General features: G+C 41.6%; 1 protein-coding gene across 3 annotated transcripts in view; it reads left to right on the top strand.

The window, feature by feature from the left end:
* The window catches only part of PTPN14 (protein tyrosine phosphatase non-receptor type 14), a 197,990-nt gene that overhangs the window by 144,466 nt on the left and 34,116 nt on the right, over window positions 1-19,408 (top strand). For all 3 annotated transcript variants that reach the window (XM_065541676.2, XM_065541678.2, XM_065541683.2), the window contains 6 exons: window positions 5,207-5,277; window positions 6,372-6,459; window positions 11,004-11,092; window positions 13,992-14,079; window positions 15,244-15,326; window positions 17,968-18,025. In XM_065541676.2, the coding sequence (XP_065397748.1) occupies window positions 5,207-5,277; window positions 6,372-6,459; window positions 11,004-11,092; window positions 13,992-14,079; window positions 15,244-15,326; window positions 17,968-18,025 (477 nt within the window). The remainder of the gene's footprint in view (window positions 1-5,206; window positions 5,278-6,371; window positions 6,460-11,003; window positions 11,093-13,991; window positions 14,080-15,243; window positions 15,327-17,967; window positions 18,026-19,408) is intronic.

Below are 19,408 nucleotides of genomic sequence, written 5' to 3'. Positions count from 1 at the left end.
TAAATAGGAAGTTTGCAAAATCAGAATAAAGAGCCAAGTGTGATAAAGTGTCTGATAAATTTTATGTGGGAAGAGGTCACATGCCCTTGGGGGATTAGAGAAGGCTGAAAGACCAATGGCATGTGAGCTATTAGGCAAAGAGGTAGGGAGCAAGGAATGATTTAGACAGAGAAGGAGCAGAGGCAGTGTGGCCTGGGTGTTCAGAAAGCATCCACTGGGTGGTTTGACTGTAGCTACTGGAGGGGAGTTGTGGCAGATGAGACTGGAAACTTCTGAGGAGTTAGAATGCATGGGCACCTTTGAGGTCTGCAGACCCCACACTTTGAGAACTGCTGGATTTGAGCTGGCCAGCTGGGAATCCGTTTTAGTGTTTTGGGCAAAGGATATAATTTAGGTGTTAGTGAAAGAAAAACAAGAAAGCAAAGCAAGGGATATTTTGAAGTAAAATAGGCAAAATCTGGCAACTTATCGGTGATGGCATATGGGAGAAATTGGAGTGTCTGGTGACAAAGGTTTTAGGTTTTGAGAGACTAGGATAGGTAAGTCTAGAATTATCCATATTAGTGCATGAGGTCAGTCTAAATTGGTCCAAAGTTGACCTTGTTCTTAATGGTTAGGGAATATTGCACATCTCTAACTTTTCATGAATAACTCCATTCTTTTTTTTTTTTTTTTTTTTTTTTTGAGATGGAGTTTCACTCTTGTTGCCCAGGCCGGAATGCAGTGGCACCATCTCAGCTCACTGCAACCTCTGCCTCCTGCCTCAGCCTCCCGAGTAGCTGGGATTACAGGTGTGCAGCACCATGCCCAGCTAATATTTTGTATTTTTAGTAGAGATGGGGTTTCACCATGTTGGCCAGGCTGGTCTTGAACTCCTAACCTCAGGTGATCCACCCGCCTCGGCCTCCCAGAGTGCTGGGATTATAGGCGTGAGCCACCGTGTCCAGCCTCCGTTCTTATTTTATTTCCCTCCAAGTAAACAGTAGTATTATCTGCTGTGCCTGCTGTTTTCATACCTTGTTAATTCTACTCATTAAATGAAACTCCAAAGAGATTAACATATTACTTAGCAGAGAAATTCTTCATAGGGCTTAATGTCAGTATGCTTGAGTCAACATTTCTAATGTCTCAGAAGCTCATCCCAAAAGTCAGGGTGTTTCCCAATGTGCTTGGTGGGAGGAAAGTGAGGCTCAAACTTAGAATTTTAGAGTGTGTACTTTTTTGCGTCAAATGGGGTAGTTAGTAAGGGTGGGTTGATAATTTCGCACATTTTATTCACCTTACTCTCATTAAAGGCCTTTATTACATTGCCTTTAGGAAGAGACCAGGTTTGGGTGCTTCTCAGAATTTTCAAAGGTGATTACCGGCGTGATATTTATGAGTTTGTAGATGGTAAAATGCTCTGACAGGTTAAAGTGCTATGAAATAGTAAAGGAGTTATTTTGTACATTATACCTCTTTCAGAATAAGACTGTGTTTCCACTAAACAATAGGCAAATCAGATATGTGAACAGCATAGACTTCATAATCTCGTCACTGGACAGACAAATGTTGACATTGTTATTCTTGGATCTAAAATGGCTCTCTTTGGGGTGGTAGCCGCTAACCATGTGTGGATATTTACATTCAAATTTAAAGTAATGCAAGTTAAATAAAATTAAAAATTTAGTTGCTTGATTGCATTGGCTACATTTTTTTTTTTTTTTTTTTTTGAGACAGTCTCACTCTGTCACCCAGGCTGGAGTGCAGTGGCGCAATCTCAGCTCACTGCAACCTCCGCCTCTCGGGTTCAAGCAATTCTCCTGCCTCAGCCTCCTAAGTCCCTCCTGTGACAACAGGCGTGTGCCACCACGCCTGGCTAATTTTTGTATTTTTAGTAGAGATGGGGTTTCGCCATGTTGGCTAGGCTGGTCTTGAACTCCTGGCCTCAAGCGCTCCTTGGCCTCCTAAAGTGCTGGGATTACAGGCTGAGTCACTGCAACGGCCTTGGCTACATTTTTAGTGCACCGTAGCGGCATGTGTCTAGAGGCTACTGTATTGGAAAGCTCAGGTATGGAACATGTTCGTCATCCCAAAAAGCCCTGTTGAACACTGAAGGTGATGTGGCAGAGGCCTTATCTGAGTTGTGAATATTCCTAGACTTTAGTTATTGGCTGTCCACTTTCAGCCCCTACCCCTGCCCCATTGTATCCTGGGTGCACTGTGGCCTGTGGCTGGCAATTTCATGGCACCTTTGCTGAGCAGTGCTGTGACCCTATCCTAGCTGTGCCCCTTATTGGCTACATGACTTTGGGTAAGTTATTTAACCTTTCCAAGCCTCAGTTTTCTCATCTAAAAATGAGAATAACAAACCTAATTTCGTTGTGAGCATTAAAGGACATAATACTTGTGAAATACCTACTATGAAATATATAATACAAGTTGCCACATGGTAAATTCTCAACAACTGTTTGTTTAGTTGTCATATTATTATTGTTATTAGCACTATTATTCTGTCTCTATGTCTTGCAAATATAAGGCCGTTGAAGGGTGTGCTTTCCAGGTAACATCACTCTATGCTTTTTTTTTTTTTTTTTTTTTTTGTTATGTAAGCAGAGCACAGGCAGAAGGTACAGTGATTGTTAATCAGCTCTGTGTAATTAAACTTTTGTTTGACAACATGAAATTTACATGTTGCATAGTGAGTTCAGTTCAAGAAGCATGTATTTATCACTTACTATATATTTAGCCCTTATAAGCTGTCATTGCACAGAAGCCCTATGATAGGCCCCTTAAGTGATATGAAGAAGAATTGCTGCCCTTGAGGAGCCTATACTCTCATAGAGGGTGGGAGACAAGGATCAAGGATAAGACGAGTATACACATAACCGTGTAAGAAATGCAGTGGGCAGAATACGAGAGGAGACATGCATAAGGGGAAGAGGTAGGTCAAAAGGCGAAAATGCTTATGTCCAGCTGGGGAGAGAGGAGAGCCCTATTAAGGGAAGTGGTAGCTGAGACATGACCTAAGGATGATGTGGCATTTCACACTGCATGATGTGACGGGATGGTTCTCCCAGGGGGGATGAGCATGTAAAGGCCCATCCTTTCCGAATGGAAATGTAAAAGCAGTGTGTGTTAGAAGAGGCGTTGGCCTGGGACTTGACCTCTTGGGCAAGGAGGTCTGGAAGGGGAAGCTGAATCACATTGAAGAATGGTCTGCATGCCAGGCCCTGCTGTTGACCTTGCTGAGTAGGCCAGGGGTAGTCTTAGAAGGGTGTAAACTTTCTGCTTGGTTCCACTGGAACTTTCAAAGAGAATGCATTCCTTTGGTGGGGGAGGGAAGACAGGATGAATGGCTGTGTTTGATCTTACAATGTAACCAAATTTGTTAAATGGCATTTCTTCAGCAGAGAAAAGAACAAAGTCAAGTACACAGAGCGCTCCACAGGTGTGTGGCTGTGTACAGGCATGCGCTCTGCCATTTTTCATTCCCACAGGGCCACGCTCACACTCTCCCTGGTGGGGCACATACCTCAGGGAGGCCCCAGGTGCAGATGGAGGCGGTTAAGTTGAGAACAATAGCAGAAGGGGTACCTCTGGGCTTCTTCTTTTTTAAAAGTAGGAAACAGAGATTTAATGGAACACTTTTTGATCTTCACTTTATTCTCTTGCCACATGCCCTTCATTAGCTTTTCAAAATTAATGGGGTTTTACTCAATCCCTAGATGCACACACATAGCTAACTTTGTAAGTCTTGTGGTATCCTTGTTACTCCACAAGATGAAACTAAAAATGTTGAGCTTATTTCTTATCATGAACTTGAGTCATTTCAATGGATGGCTAAATGGGAAACCACAAATTAATCAGTTATGTGAAAAGTAAGAGCTGCCATAATTCCCTGTCTGCTCTAAAGTTTCTCATGAACTCTAGAATTAGCAGGACATGCAGAGCTATGGAATTTTTAGCATATAATTATGCCCTTGCTTTCCAGTTTTAAAATATATTGATTTTTCACATTTTAACGATTTGAGATGGGATGTTTTTCACAGTTTTGAGGTGTACATTTTTAGGGGTAGTGTTGTCATCCATGAAAAGTTAAATTGGAGATGAAATCTTTATATAAATCGTATTTTAGAATCAAGGGAATGGGGCATTTGTTATGATTTCTGCCAAAATATCAGTCCCTACCTCCCTTCCTAGTAGGATGGTACCCACATCAGGGTGTAGCTCAGACTTCCTTCTGACATCCCCTCTGAAGCTCACAGGAAAACAGTGCCCATCTGTGCCTCTGTTGGTGCTTACTAGCCTGGAATATGTGGGATCTGCTGCCCAGGAAAGCTAGAAGCAGCTGGCCTGGGACTTGAGCCCCAGACCACCACAGGCATGAGACAAACTCTAGAATCTCTACCCCTATCGACTTCTCAAGAATGAATTGCTTTGGTCTGCTCATTTTGGATTATTCCTCTTGATTCCATCTCACCATCCTAAGCAGTGCTTCCCTGGCCAGTGTTTAGCAAGCCCATTTCCATGATGTCAATCCTCCCACCATGGTGTTTCGGAAGGGGAGTTGGGAAAAGATGTGTGTAATCGGTTCTTCTGAGCCCACAGTAGTCAGCACATCGCGGGTTTCAGGGACCTGGGGTTCAGCTGACTAGTGAGCTACACACCTGTTGCCTTACAGAGCTCTCTGGAGATGTTTTAGCCATCATGGCTTCCTCTGCCCCCATGACCATCAAGTAACATCAGAATGAGCCTACTCTGCCTTCAGCGGTTTTGAATGCATTTCCTGGTATACAGAAAGGACTGGCACAGTCCCTTTCTAGGCTCAACTTTTGAAGGGATGATGGCTTGGGAACTCATTGGCCTATACCCCAAGCATTAGAAATATGTAAGCACATGCAAAGCATTTTTTATAAATGTACATCTGAGAAGCAGGCGGATAGAGAAGAATAAATGAAAAGAGCTATTCCCCGGGACCACAGAACTTAGGGGGCAACCCAAAATATACCTGGAAATAACCTGTTATAATGGAGAGCCATGTTATAACAGTAGAAATCATAACTCACATCTAAAAATTACAACCTTTAATTCTACAGCAGTAAAGGAGATATTGAGGAAATGTGACTAATCAGGAACATCTGAGGAAGGGAGCTTTTAAGGTTTACAATCAAAATAGCAAATGCCCACACCCTCGTGTGACCTTAAGCACTTTCTATTTTTATAGGATTTGGCCCTGGAAGAGGCTGTTCTGGAGGAGCTGACCCAGAAGGTAGCCCAAGAACACAAAGCCCACAGGTAAGGCAGGCAGAGGGTAAGAGGGGCTGCCTGCACAACAGATGTTTACTGCCTGTGGGGCAGGAGGCATCCATCTCCCTATCAGCAACTCTGGGCTTGAGCCAACACACTTGTATTTCTTCCACCACGTGACTCAGCTCTGTACTTCCGTTCTGAAAAGGTGAATGTCGACTTGAAAACTGCTCGGTTCCTTCCTTCCCTCCCTCCGTCCCTCCCTCCCTCCCTTCCTTCCTTCCTCAGAGAATCTAGGAAGCCTGTGCTGAGAGAGTGAAGACCTAAAGTGCTGTGTTGAGTGGTAGGCAGGTGAAGGAAAGAAAAAGAGAGAAACTTTAATTCAAGGAAGCACCAAGAGTTTGATATCAAGGCCTATGGAGTGATCCTAAGTTCTCTCGTCATGGCTTTTTTTTTTTTTTTTTTTTTTTTTTTGACATTCTCACTATGTCACCCAGACTGGAGTGCAGTGCTGTGATCTCGGGCCACTGCAGCCTCCACCTCCAGGGTTCAAGCAATTCTCATGCCTCAGACTCTCGAGTAGCTGGGATTACAGGCTCATGCACCACCACACCCAGCTAATTTTTATATTTTTAGTGGAAACGGGGTTTCACCATGTGGTCCAGGCTGATCTCGAATGCCTGACCTCAAGTGATCCACCTGCCTCAGCCTCCCCAAATGCTGGGATTATAGGCATGAGCCATGGCCATTTGACTCCCAAAATATTATCCTCATTATAAACTTTTTCCTTTTTTTTTTTTTTCCCATAATGAAGATTTCTCCCAGATGAGAGAAAAATAACTTCTTTTTAAAGTAGGCAACATATTCGAAGGGATGTCTGGAATAATTATTTCATGTTTATAGGGCTGTGGCTCTTAATTAAATACTTTACCTTCCTCTTATTATTCCCTGTTGAGTAAAAGGCTACTGGGAAAGATGTTAATGAATTACTTAGTAATGCACCCTACCCTCACAGTTGGGTAATGATTGCTCTTCCCAGAAACTAGAGCTAAACCACAGCTCTGGAATTTGCCATCAGGAGAGTGGGATCTTCCACTGATTGCCCTTAACCATTTCTTCCTTCGATGCTATTTTGATTTTAGTGGAATCCTGCCAGCAGAAGCTGAACTGATGTACATCAATGAAGTGGAACGTTTGGATGGATTTGGACAGGAAATCTTCCCTGTAAAGGTAACGTGCTGTGCCCTGTGTTGGCTTTAACCTTCTCTTACCTGTACTGGCATTTGGAAAATCGGTGTTGATAGCAGTGGGCCAGAATGACTTGGCCTTCTTTTTACTATGCAGCATTAGTTGACAAGTCCAATTTATTATAGATAAACAAATGCTTTTCTTAACCAAGACATTTTGAAGTTTGCCATAGTCCTCAGCAGAATAGTTCAATAAGACACTCCATCTACTTGAGTAGCAAGCATCAGCCAATTCGGCACCTTGGAGGTATCAAGGCTGATATTCCAGTCCTATAACAGGACAAGTCAACAGCCAATGTCATGTGAAACCTTAATGAAGACTCTAGCCGATACTTTTCTTATTCTCTTTTTCTCTTCATTGAGCCAATACAGGGATAATTGTTTGTGAGGTAGAATGAAATGTTCCCTGTATACAATCATGTTTTATTTCTCCAGCTTTGTAGGGCCCTCCATTGTGGGTTCCTAGCCCCTTTGGTGTTTTATGGAAACTATGCCTAGGAAACTGCTACAGCACATCACATCCTTTGCAGCACATCTACCTCCTGAAGTGGGTGTGGTTGGGGGAGTCATGGAGCATAGTCATTTACAGAGCTGAGCCCATCATCCAAACTCATTCTCTGCTCTCTGCTGACCAACTTTACAAAAAACGGAGATTGATCAGAAATGTAAAGCAACTGGCACATTTTAGCAATTTGGGAGACGCCTGCAATTTCATCACAAACATTTCATTCCAGACTGGCTCCACTGGCTGTTTTATAAGTGTTCAGTTCCCCCTCTGTTGCACGTTTGCAATTTGCCTTAATGAGAACTGCCCATGTGCATCAAGTAGAATCGAGCAGGGTGGCCGCAGCTTTCAGAAAGGGCTAAATGGCTCTTTTTTAGATTTGTTTAATTTTCTTTTCTTCTCTAATAGCTGCCCTTCATAGGGTTGTAATCCATTTTCCTTGCAATAATGCCTTATGAAGCCATCTGCATCCCACTTACATTTCTGCACCCCATATATAGTCATATTTTGGGTCATTGAAAAATCAGAGTAAACTTTTCTCCACTTCTGGAAAACTGACTTCTCAATCCCTGGAAGTTGGAGGTTTTGTTGCGGCAATTTGCTTGTCTTGTTTTTTAATGTGGACTGCGGAAAACAGGGGCAGTTGAAGATATGTTGAAATCTGCTGTGGTTGGTTCTGATGTGCTTTCTAGTATGTTCTTTCTTTAGTGGGACCGACAAGGGTTATAATACCTTCCTCTGAGTTGGAAGATAGGCGCTTCTGACTCATTGCCAAGCTCAGGTAACTGAGCTGCACTGCCTCTTTTTCCTCTTTCTCCCCACATACCTGTGCATATCTAAGGTGACCATCTATAGACCGCATGATTCCTGGTGACCCAAGGATGGGGGTGGGAGCAACAGTACCAGTGGGGGTGGTGATGTGGTCAGCTCTGCAATGAGTAAAAAAGCAGACAAGAAAATATGCAGGGAAAGGCTGTGAGTGGGACTGGATTCTCTTTTGATTGGTACAGGTTCTTATTGACAAAATAAAAGCATGTCATGATATATCCTAGGAAAAATACATGAATTTAGCATGGGCTTTTCCATGAGTGGTTCCTCAAAAATTTTCAAGAGTAGAAGAAGACCAGTCACCTTCCCAACAAGTCTGCCCCTCCTTCCACAGATACAGGTATGGGCACCGCCTGAGTCAGTCCTGTATTGTCAGAGCACATAGACATGGCAAAGGGTGCTTCTGGGATGGGTAAGACAGAGTCTGGAGCCTTTATCCATTGCTAGGTTGGATTTAGAGCCCTTAAGCTTTGACCAGTGCAGTGTCCCCAGCGTACTGGCTTCCAGAGGCACCCCTGCTGTGCTTTTGCCATTGCCCCATCTTGGTGAATAACTCTTCCCTTATCTGCATCCCTACAGTTCTGCAGGTAAAGTGCCCAGGGAAATCTTTCTGCAGAATTCCCCTTCTCTTTCTAATTCCACTCCTCCTATCTTCTTTTCTCACATATACCTCCTGTTACTTTTTCAACTTCCTGGAATCAGCATTACGGGATGGTTCTCTTTTGTCTTTGCCGGTTCATTGTCTCTCAACACTCTTTTTGCTTTGCGACCAACAGGGGTTGTACTCCTTCTCTGTCTCTGTTAGAAGACTCTTATTCGAATGTAAGCTTTAGAGGGTGAGTTGAGAAGAGGTCCCTGCCTTCTTTGTGCCTTAAATGGGATCAAGTATTCTAGGGAATGTAGAAGTCCTTCTTTTCCATCTTAGTTCTAGTTGTGCGTGGCTCCACTCTTGCTCCAGAAAGAAGACCTCCCTCATGGGAAAGCAGGATTTCACTTAAGGGACTGACAGTTTGTCCACTAGATGTCTGGTTCCCACTCCGCTCTCAGAACCCTGGCAGCCAGGTGATGCTTTCCCAGACAGGAGATTGGAAGCGCCTGACTGGACCAAGAGGCCAGACTGAAGATAAGAATATGACATCTGGGGTTCCCCAAGACAGGGCTCAACAGATCACCTGCCAGTGAAGTCCATAAGCCCCTCCTGTGCTTAGAGAGCTCCCAGCCAGCATTTAGCATCCGATTCTCAAATGCGAACAGACAGTCAAGCATCACTCTACACAGTGTCCTTCTAGGAATGACAGAGATCAACATCATAAGAACAGCAGTGGACTGACTGGCAGATGCAGATGTTGTACAGGAAGAAGAACCCCCTGTTCAAAATACTATTCAGTGAGCCTCAGGATATTTTTTTTTTTTTAATTTTACCTCCTTGAAGGAATAAGGTACTTACAAAAAGATGCATTTAGAAAACAAAAATGAACTCTGAAATTAAAAATGTGATATCAGAAGTATACAACTTAATAGACAGGTTAGGAGATAAAACTGAGAAAGTCTCACCAAAAAACAAAGTAATGGTAAGTCGGGGACGGGAGATGAAAGAATTAGAGGACCTGTCCAGAATGTCCAATATTTCAATAATGGGAGTTCTAAAAAGAGTGAACAAGGGAAACAAAAGGTAATTATTCGAGAAAATATCCCTTCACTGAGGAATGGGACGTTCTGCACTGAAAGGGCCAGAGATGATAGCTGCAAAGGGACACATCGAGGGCTTTAAGAGGTGAAAGTTTCAGCCTCTGGACTGAGGAAGTGGTAGGTCTAGGTCTGCTTTTGGCTTCCTTTAAGCAAGCCCTCAAGGATATTCAGCTCTTCAAACTATTACATGTATAATGATTTAAAAAACAAGAACTTTGGTAAGGTTAAAAAATAAAAGACATTAATAGATGTTCATGAAAGAGAAAATCCAAATCCCAATGAATCTGAGAAAATCCAGAGATTCTCTTTTAAAATGGAAATGTGTTGTGACAAATTGAGAAAAAAGGAAAAAAAAAATCTCTCTCTCTATATATATAGTTCACTAGGATGTGTGGTGGGTGAGTTCCTGTAGGACCTGACCCCAACACAGCTGTTCACTTTATTGCTATGATGTTGTGTATGATTCGTTCTACTCATGGGTGAGAAATGGGATGTGATGCCTACGGGTTTTGAAATATGTATATATTGTGGAGTGGCTAAATCAAACCAGTTAACATATGTATTACCTCACATATTTCTTTGTGGTTAGAACACTTAAAATCATAGAAGCATATAGTATAATGGTGGTTACCAGAGGCTGGAGAATGGGAGGAATGGGGAGAAGATGTTCAAAGGAAATGAAGCCTTGTTAGACAGGAGGAGTAAGTTCTTTGTGGTTAGAACACTTAAAATTTACTCTTTTAGTGATTTTAAGAATACAATACATTGTTGCGGGGCGCAGTGGCTCACGCCTGTAATCCCAACACTTTGGGAGGCTGAGGATGGAGGATCACTAGCCTGGGCAGCATAGCAAGACCCTGTCTGTAAAAATAAATAATAAATAAATAAATAAATAAATTAGTGGGGCATGGTGGCGCATGCTCGTAGTCCCAGCTACTTGGGAGACTAAGGTAGGAGGATTGTCTGAGCCCAGGAAGTCAAGGCTGCAGTGAGCCAAAATCATGCCACTGCACTCCACCCTGGGCAACAGTGAGACCTTGTTTCAAAACAAACAACAACAAAACACCAATATATTGTTACTAACTATGCTATGGTCACCATGATATATTGAACATACTCCTCCTGTCTAACAAGGCTTCATTTCCTTTGACCATCTTCTCCCCATTCCTCCCATTCTCCAGCCTCTGGTAACCACCATTATACTATATGCTTCTATGAGTTCAGATTTTTAGATTCCACGTATAAGTGAGAACGTGTGTTATTTGTCTTTCTGTACCTGGCTTATTTCATTTAGCATTGTGTTCTCCAATTCCATCTGTATTGTGGCAGATGCCAATTTTGTTCTGTTTAAGGCGGAATGATACTCCCTTGTACGCATGTACCACGTTTTCTTTATCCATTCATCTGTGGATGGACACTCAGGTTGATTCCATATCTTAGCTGTTGTGACTAATGTTGCCGTGAACATGAGTCATCACAAGTATCTTTTGTTGGTCTTAACCCAGGACAATCATGGAAACTGTGTACACCTTGGCATTTTCTTTATGGGGATTTTCGTGAGGAACAGAATTGGAAGACAAGCAGTAATACACAGGTAGTCTTATTCGTTTGTTTGTTTTTCTTTTTTGTTTTTCACCTTGAGGGACTGTAATGTTAATGTTACATTAACATCCAAATGAGTTAAGAGCCAAACAGTGGATAAGATTTGACTTTTCTCAGCTCATATAAGGTGAGCCCTCTGCAGGATTTAAGCGTTAAATTCATCTCACTTTTCGTAGAAACCCTTCCCACCTGACTCCAAGAAATACATTGTTAAACCCTATTGAGTTACAAGGGTGAAACTAAACTTCGTGAGTCTGGTTGAAAACTGGCTCTCCAGTCAGTCATTAAATCTAAACACTTCTTTCCATTGTTCTGAACCACCTGTGCCACAAGAGTGCAAACTGATTTTTATGTGAACAAAAGGCGATTATTTTTAAAAATGTGTTTTGAAAAAGTAATCTATTTATTATGATGAATTAGGGGGCTTTGGTACTTTTAATTATTTGGACACTTCAGTCCTCTTTTCCATTTATCAGGAAAGATACCAGTATAGAGATGCAGCCATTTCGTCCTGCATTTCACGTCAATATGCTTGCTTTGTATTGGTGCTCATAGATTTTATCATAATGCCAACGATCTGATAAACTGTGTTCTAGCTTTCATTTACAAGGGCAACATGGCCCATGATTGGAAGAACAGCTTTCTTGTATGTGTGTCTGATAGGCGGATCTGTGTATCCAGGGCACACTATCAAAGATAGCTCTTGGAGGCAGGCATAGCCCACCTTCTGGAAGTGACTCTTAACTGACCATGTACTCTCTGGATCAGCAACTACAGTAGGGCCATTTTGAGACAATTTTCTAACCAAAAGCTTCCTGATAGGATTTTATTTTCCTAGATCCCCACTCTGTCATTGTTTTTATGATATTCTCTTGCCCTCTAAATAGAGACATTATTGAAGCAGGAATGACAAGAGAGATCTTTCAGGCTATAGAATAAACTTTTTGACTTTTGGACTTAGTGTCAGCTCCATATATCTGCCACAAAGTATAAATTAATTGAGGAAAATATGTAAATATGTGCAGAGTTGTAACTAAATTTTTATACCCATTCAAAGCTATCCAGACATTGTGTCCTACGAGTTCTCCATAGTTAAAATGATGTTTCAGTTTCTCTTTGAACCTACAGCACAGCAGATAAGTAAACAAGTCTTGCACACCAGCTGTTGAAGTGAAAGAGAAGAAAATTGCAATTTGGAAATTTCATGAGCATAAGCCACTCACAGGTTATGCTTAGTTTCCTTAGAAACTGTTTCCAGCCCTTTTCATTTATCTTGAAACCACTACGAGATGAGAATTCACATCTACTATAGCGTCATGTTAATTATACCACTAGATGAAGTCATATGGTGGGGCTCCAAGTGTATCTAGGATTTCAGCAGTTGATTTGAAGGAATGAAGCCAGACGAAACCAAATATCTCTTATCTCTAGAGACCTTCACTAAGGAGCATGTAGCTGTGAGTCCACGTAGATGTAATCTGATAGAACTGTCGGTTGCGAAGCAAGCTGGGTGCAGCACTTGTAGAGAGTATTGCCCCAGCAGAGGCACCTAAAAACATTTGGTACTGGTATAAGGGAATGATGACTGGAGGAAAGGCTGGAAACCCCAAGTAAAGAACTCATCCATCCCTGATGTACAGAGTAAACTTGTTAAGTCAGGTACTTATTTGTGTCTATATTGCCTCATTTTTAAAGTAGGAGCAAAAATAGCTGCCATAGAGATTTGATGTAAGAATCGAATTCTATACAGCTGAGAGGCAATATTATTGCTTTTTATTCTTCTAGCAAACATTTATTGAGTGCTGTGTGCCAGGTACTCGATTCAGTGCTTGGAACACAGAAACGAAGAAGGCAGAATCCCTGCATTGGGTATGGGGCCTGTGGTCTACTTGGTCTCCTTAGAGATCTCATCACAGAAGTAAAAATTGTAATGCAATGTGGTGACTGGTAGGGGACTGCAGCAGGCTCTTCTCCTCATGTGTGGGTAGGGGGGATATGAGGAAGGGATTCCTAGAGAAGGTGACTCCCAGAGCTGAGTCTCAAAGTTATTGTCCAAACAGAGGATGGTAGAAGTATTAATGAGCAGATGCATCATATGAGTGAAAAAGCGGTGGCAGGGAATTATAGGTGAAGGGTAGGTAGTGGTAAAAGATGGTTAGAAATTGGTTCCAAGTAGGGTGGGAAGCAGTAGCTTATCTTTCCTCATCTGGTGCTTGTTTTGGTGTATCTCATTTTAGATAAGGTCTCCATGAAGACAGGGAAGGAAACTCTGTGTGTGTGTGTGTGTGTATGTTCCCAAAAGTGTAGGCACATTAAACAGACAATTAATATATACTTAGTGGCTGGCATATGGAGCTGACACTAAGTCCAAAAGTCAAAAAGTTTATTCTATAGTCTGAAAGATCTCTCTTGTCATTCCTGCTTCAATAGGTGTTTTTTCTTAGGTGGCATCATGAATCTGTAGTGCATATTGCAATACAGAATATGTGGATTCTTCTGTTTAGGTTCCTGGAAACACATGACGTTTTAATAATATATGCTCCTCCATCATTAAAAAGTGGTGGTCATGGGAAATATTTTGTCCCTTTGGAAATGTGAAAAAAGTGGGAGAGGGGGAAGCAAAAGTCCCTTGCAGATTTTCCTCATTGCTAGTCACAAAGAAAACTATAATTTATAAATAGCAATATCTAGACATATGTTATGTAGAATTTTTAGCTATTTGAATGGATACGTGCTGCATTTTCTTTACTTTTATCCTTTGCAAGAACATTTCACTTAAAAATAGTTAAATCATAATTTGTAAAAATGAGACTCGATAGCAGCAAACAGCCCTCCTCTGCTGTGTCGTAAATGCCTGGAACATCTTTCACAGTGACATTTCTTTTGACCAGGTGGAATGACATGGGGAATATCACTCATAACAAGTCGACCATTCTGGTGGAGCTCATCAACAAAGAAGAGACTGCCCTCTTTCACACGGTAAGCAAAACAGACAAACAGAGGCAGGGTCTGACAAGACACTGGCTTTTGGACTTTTCAACTCCTCATGTCCTTTCCTTGCTGTCCCTATCTTGAAATAGTAAATATTCTCTTGAAGAGATGCTTTCTAGTACTTGGTCAATGCTATCATTACTCATTCCAGGATAGTGGTGATGAAATACCCATGTTTAAAATACCAGGTTTCCGGCCAGGGGAAGTGGCTCATGCCTGTAATCCCAGTACTTTGGGAGGCCGAGGCCAGTGGATCACTTGAGGTCAGGAGTTCGAGACCAGCCTGGCCAATATGGCAAAACCACATCTCTGCTAAAAATACAAAAATTACCCAAGCGTGATAGCAGGTGCCTGTAGTCCCAGCTACCCAGGAGGCTGAGGCAGGAGAATCGCTTGAACCCGGGAGGCATAGGTTGCAATGAGCTGAGATCGTGCCACTGCACTCCAGCCTGGACAACAGAGCTAGACTCCGTCTCAAAAAATAAAATAATAAAATAATTGTATTTTTTTTTATTGTAAAAGTATTGTATTTATTGTAAAAGTATTGTCCTTTTGACTCTAGGACTCTGGTCCCTCCACCTGCCTTATGTGTGATGGATCACATTGTCTGGTGTGCCGCCTTCCTCAGCACTCTAGTTACAGCCCTCATCTAGTGACCCCTGATTCTTCTATTGCATTCCATTTGCTTTTGCTGGCGGACCTGAGTTTTCTTTCCCATCGTAGCCCAAGCTTAATCTGAAGTAAGCTAAGCTACTGACCTTCTGTTAAGTGCCTCCTCGAGAGCCAAGGCATCTCACTGCCTCCTATTTAATGAAGTCTGGTGTTTATTCTATGCTGTGCCTTGATTCAGTTATTTATTTTGAAAGCGCTTGGTCGGGAATTACGTAAAGACATGCCGGTTCATCAGTGTAACCCCAGCACTTTGGACATAGGGATTCCTTGGCAGACGGCATGTTCTGCCACTCTTTGGTAGGCTTTGTAGGCATAGCTGCTGCTGAAATTCAGCAGGCTGGTTTACTTTGCTGGCCCATGTATTATTTTGTGCTTGAGATGAAGGTTGGAAGGGATGTGTCCCTCCTCAGAAGAATCTTAATGAAATGTATAACTAATTCAACTAATGTTTATTTTTTTCTCTGTCTCTTCTTTTCCAAGGATGATATCGAAAATGCCAAGTATATTTCTCGGTTGTTTGCCACACGACACAAGTTTTACAAACAAAACAAAATCTGCACTGAGTAAGTAAACATTTAGTCCCCCCCTCAACGGGATGGCTTTATCAGACTAAATTAATGTCTTTTTGGGGTGCTGTAGGTTGCTTTTCCTATTCACTGTTTTTCCTTGTTCCTTGCAGAAGCTAAAGAAGTAAGCTAAAGCCAGGGCAGGAATGAAAACGTTAATGATGAAGACTGTCTAGTGTAGTGCATATGCCCAGAGAGAGAATAATTCACAAATTGACTGTGAATGCTTGGCTGCCTGGATGGGGTGGCCCGCATTAGCGCCTTTCCAACCCTCTGCTAGGAGTTTGGAGAAGCAGAGCAGTTCCCAATTTGCCAGGGTGCCCCTTCGTGTCAGACGCGGAGTGTGTTCAGAAGTGGGTAACAGAGTGACGAGCTAGCTTGAAAGAGAAGGCACTCCTGTCATCCTCAGCCCCGTGTCGCTTGCACAGTTGGCTAACCCTGCGCGTTCTCCTGGGTCATGTCATCTGACTGTAAATGAGAGGCCAGGGTAATTAGAGGAAGATGTGGAAGACACTCATAGGTGTCACAAATCCGTGTGTATTTTTTTAATTTAATTTGGAAATAAAGATGATAAAGAGGCGTGTGATGAGGGCACTTAAATGCGACCTGACCTCAGATGGAGCGTGCTGGGGCTCACTCTATCGTTGTCTTTTTCTTGGTTACCTTCAAAAGACGTTCCTCAGCCGAATACATTCAGCAGTTTGGGCGCCCAATGTGTTTAATTTTGTTTCAAAGAGCGTCAGGGTTATAAATGCAAGAGAAGAACTGCTTTTCCACTCCCACAGTGGACACATCCGAGAGTATGTAGAGTATTGTCCTAGAGCAGTTCCTGCTGAAGAACGCGGCCGCTTTATAGCTGGAGCGCCAGGTCATGGCAGACTTTTTTCTCCACACCACGGAGGCTCTTTCAAGCCAGTCACTGCAATTGGTCACTGTCGGGGTCTGAAAGTATGTCTGATAGTATTAGGCCTACCCGCTTGGTTTGCAAATGTAAATCAGAAGAAGGCCTGATCGGGGAGTGGCAAGTGAAGCGGCTGTACGTTTCTTCCGGACACATTCTCCCATGTGCCCCACCACACCATTCTCTTGAGCAGGTTCCTGATAGGTCACTTCTGTGTATTTCTACTCTGCAGTTGCCTTTGACTTCTCGGGGTATCTTTGACATGAACAAGAATGCTATCCTTGACTTCTCTAGGGTGAATTTAAAAACTGAGAACTGGATTTTACTCTCGTCTTCTGATTTAAGCACAGCTCAGCAAATGGTTTTACTATCAAATTTACGGAGTGCTTATTATTATTACTTTTTTTGGTGGTCTTTTCCTCCAGTATTAGTGAACATCACATATTAGTCTGAAAACTAAGAAGAAATTCTGTTTCTCAATTCTGCTTCTGTAATAACCATTCTTTTCTTCTTCCTAACCGAGTATAAGAGGTTCCTAACATCTTACCTGATTAAAACCTGGGGCACACTCTCAAAATTATACACACACACACACTCCCATTAAATTCCATATGCAGTTCAGCGTCCCAGCACGATGTTATGGCCTGGGGCATCCCTCTGGAGTTCTGTGAACTGGCATAATCTTAACAGCGTCCTTCTCCACGCACACACAGCAGCGTCCTTCTCCAGAGGGCGAGACTCTCTGACCTCTAAAAGATCGTTACTGATTTTTCTGCTCCTGCAGAGCTGCTGCTTGTCGTCTGGAGGTATAGCTCTGTTGAGTGGCTCCTCAATTTCTTGATATAGGGAGAAAAATTAGGGGGCAGTATATATAACATAGGTCTGATAATATTGTATTATTTAGCCAGTCGTTTAAAAATCCACCATTGCTATATTGCCTCCATCATTTCATAAAATATATTTTATCACCAAAAAAGTAGGAAGGATGAAATCTCAGAATAAGGAGAGTCCTTTGAATTGAAGAACTTACCCTAATAAAAAACTGTACAAGTCCTGGTTTTTTTGTTTGTTTGTTTTATGGTAGCACTGAGAATGAGGGAAAATATTATAGCATTTGGGACGCATGGCTTGAAGGCATCTTTGATTTCAACTCTCAAGAATTTGCTAATACTTCCAATTCATTTTTTAATCTCTACATTAAAAAATATGTTGATTCTTAGTCTGGAAAATATCTGATCAGATAAATGTTTGTAAAATGTATTATCTTAATAAAAAGTACCTTTTATATGGTCACACTGAAAATATTGTATCTATTTCGTATTTTCATTTGACTGGAAGCATTTTAAAAATATTTTTTCTTGCATTTTTTAAAAAACCTATGAAGGATTTTACATATATACAACAGTAGAAAGAGTACAATTTTTAAAAATCCATGTAATGTGATATTTTTCAGTCTTGCTTATTTCCCTCCAGTCTTTCTATAGAAATAAGCCTCCATTTGTTTAATATTACTTTGTAAAACTTATTCTAAAAGTATCCTATCTGAACATTTTGAAAATAGAGAAAAACAAAGAAAATCAAAATTGTTCTTAGTGTTACCACCGGAAATAAGCCATGTTTATGTCTTGATGTAACGATTACCAATCTTGTTGATTTACTTCCTCTCCCTCCCTTGTCTATCTGGTCTTTTTATATCAATAATAATAACCATTCTCATTTTTTCACCTCTTCATGTAGACAGTCAAATTCTCCACCCCCCATCAGACGCCAGCCCACCTGGAGCCGGTCCTCTCTGGTATGTATAGAAGCTGCAGTGATCAAGTGATCTGACTGTTGAGCATTCTTTGTTGTTAATTTGAGGCAGGGGGATGATGAGGGCATCATGAGGAGGTGAAATTTTGTGAGAACACAGAGGCATCATTCTGTCAAGCAGGTGCGATGCACACCCATTTTGTCCCCCTTGGATCCATCCATGCCCACCACTACTCTTAAGTGTGGCTGAGGCTGCGGGTTTACCCTGAGAGTAGGTCTTATTCCAGGCCTGTGGGACCATGTTCCATCAACATACAGCCTATGGTGTGTTTTCATCCCCTTGCTTATCTGTTCTGGTTGTTGTGTGAAGATACATCTTCAGTTATGAGCCCCACAAATTCTTTTGTGTTCACTGCCATAGAGAGAGCTTGATAAACTAGTGAGAAAATGCCTTCTAAATGAGCAAAAACTGAACGGATCTGGTTGATGGTCTCAGGCAGAGTATCTGATGGGGAAAATCGATTGCATAGTTCCTAATTTTAGGCCTTTTAAAAAAAATCAGATTTCCAAAGCACTTCCATAATTTTAGGCTTTAATTAGCCAGCAGAGTTTGAATTGATCTAGCTTTAGCCGCTGCTTTTTTGTTTAAGTTGCTTTCCTCATCATGTGAATAAGGAAACAATTAATTTCAGTGCATGTGTTCTGTCTTAGGCTATGTTTTGAGGATTACTCAAGGATAACAGATGTTAAGAATTGGTTTCCTTTAATGTTTTCTGCTTGTTTTAACTCACAATTCTTTTATTTTAGGTTATGGTTTTTTACACAAAATCAAAATAAACATATGACCTTTGAACTTCTCTAGATCAACAATTCCTTCAAGTTGATAGAATGCAATTAAGTTTTTCTTCATATTCAATGTATACATGATAGCATGTCTTTAACTTGTCTTTTGAAGGGAACGTTTTGAGAAGAAAAATATTTTCTGGAAAATGCTTAGATGTGGACTCTTTGAATTCTTGAGTTGAGCCATTATGACATCGCAGTAATTCCTGAGTGCCTGTGAGAATATTATTTCTCTCAATATTATGCACAATACCTCACATGTGATCCTGGGCCCTGGAGATCTAAGAGATACCTTGGGCTTTCCCTGAGTACCAATAGATTTGTTCATGGCACTGATTTCTTTATTCTTCTCCTTTATGAATGTTATCTTCCTTTTCCCTTCTTTAGAGTATAGATGTCTTTATTAGCAAAATAATTTTTCATTTACATCCTTGAAACCCTATGGGAGGCAAAGTGTTTGAAAGCTCTCTTGTGATCTTATCTTGTCCTCATATCCAGAGAGGATGCAGAGGCTTACCTATTTTATTCAGATGAAGACAGTTTATAGGAAGTCTGATCCAATTAATGGCTTCCCTCTTTCTCC

Source organism: Macaca fascicularis, chromosome 1 (assembly GCF_037993035.2).
Source record: "Macaca fascicularis isolate 582-1 chromosome 1, T2T-MFA8v1.1".
In the NCBI taxonomy this organism is placed as follows: domain Eukaryota; kingdom Metazoa; phylum Chordata; class Mammalia; order Primates; family Cercopithecidae; genus Macaca; species Macaca fascicularis.
This window is presented reverse-complemented; position numbering and strand designations above follow the sequence as displayed.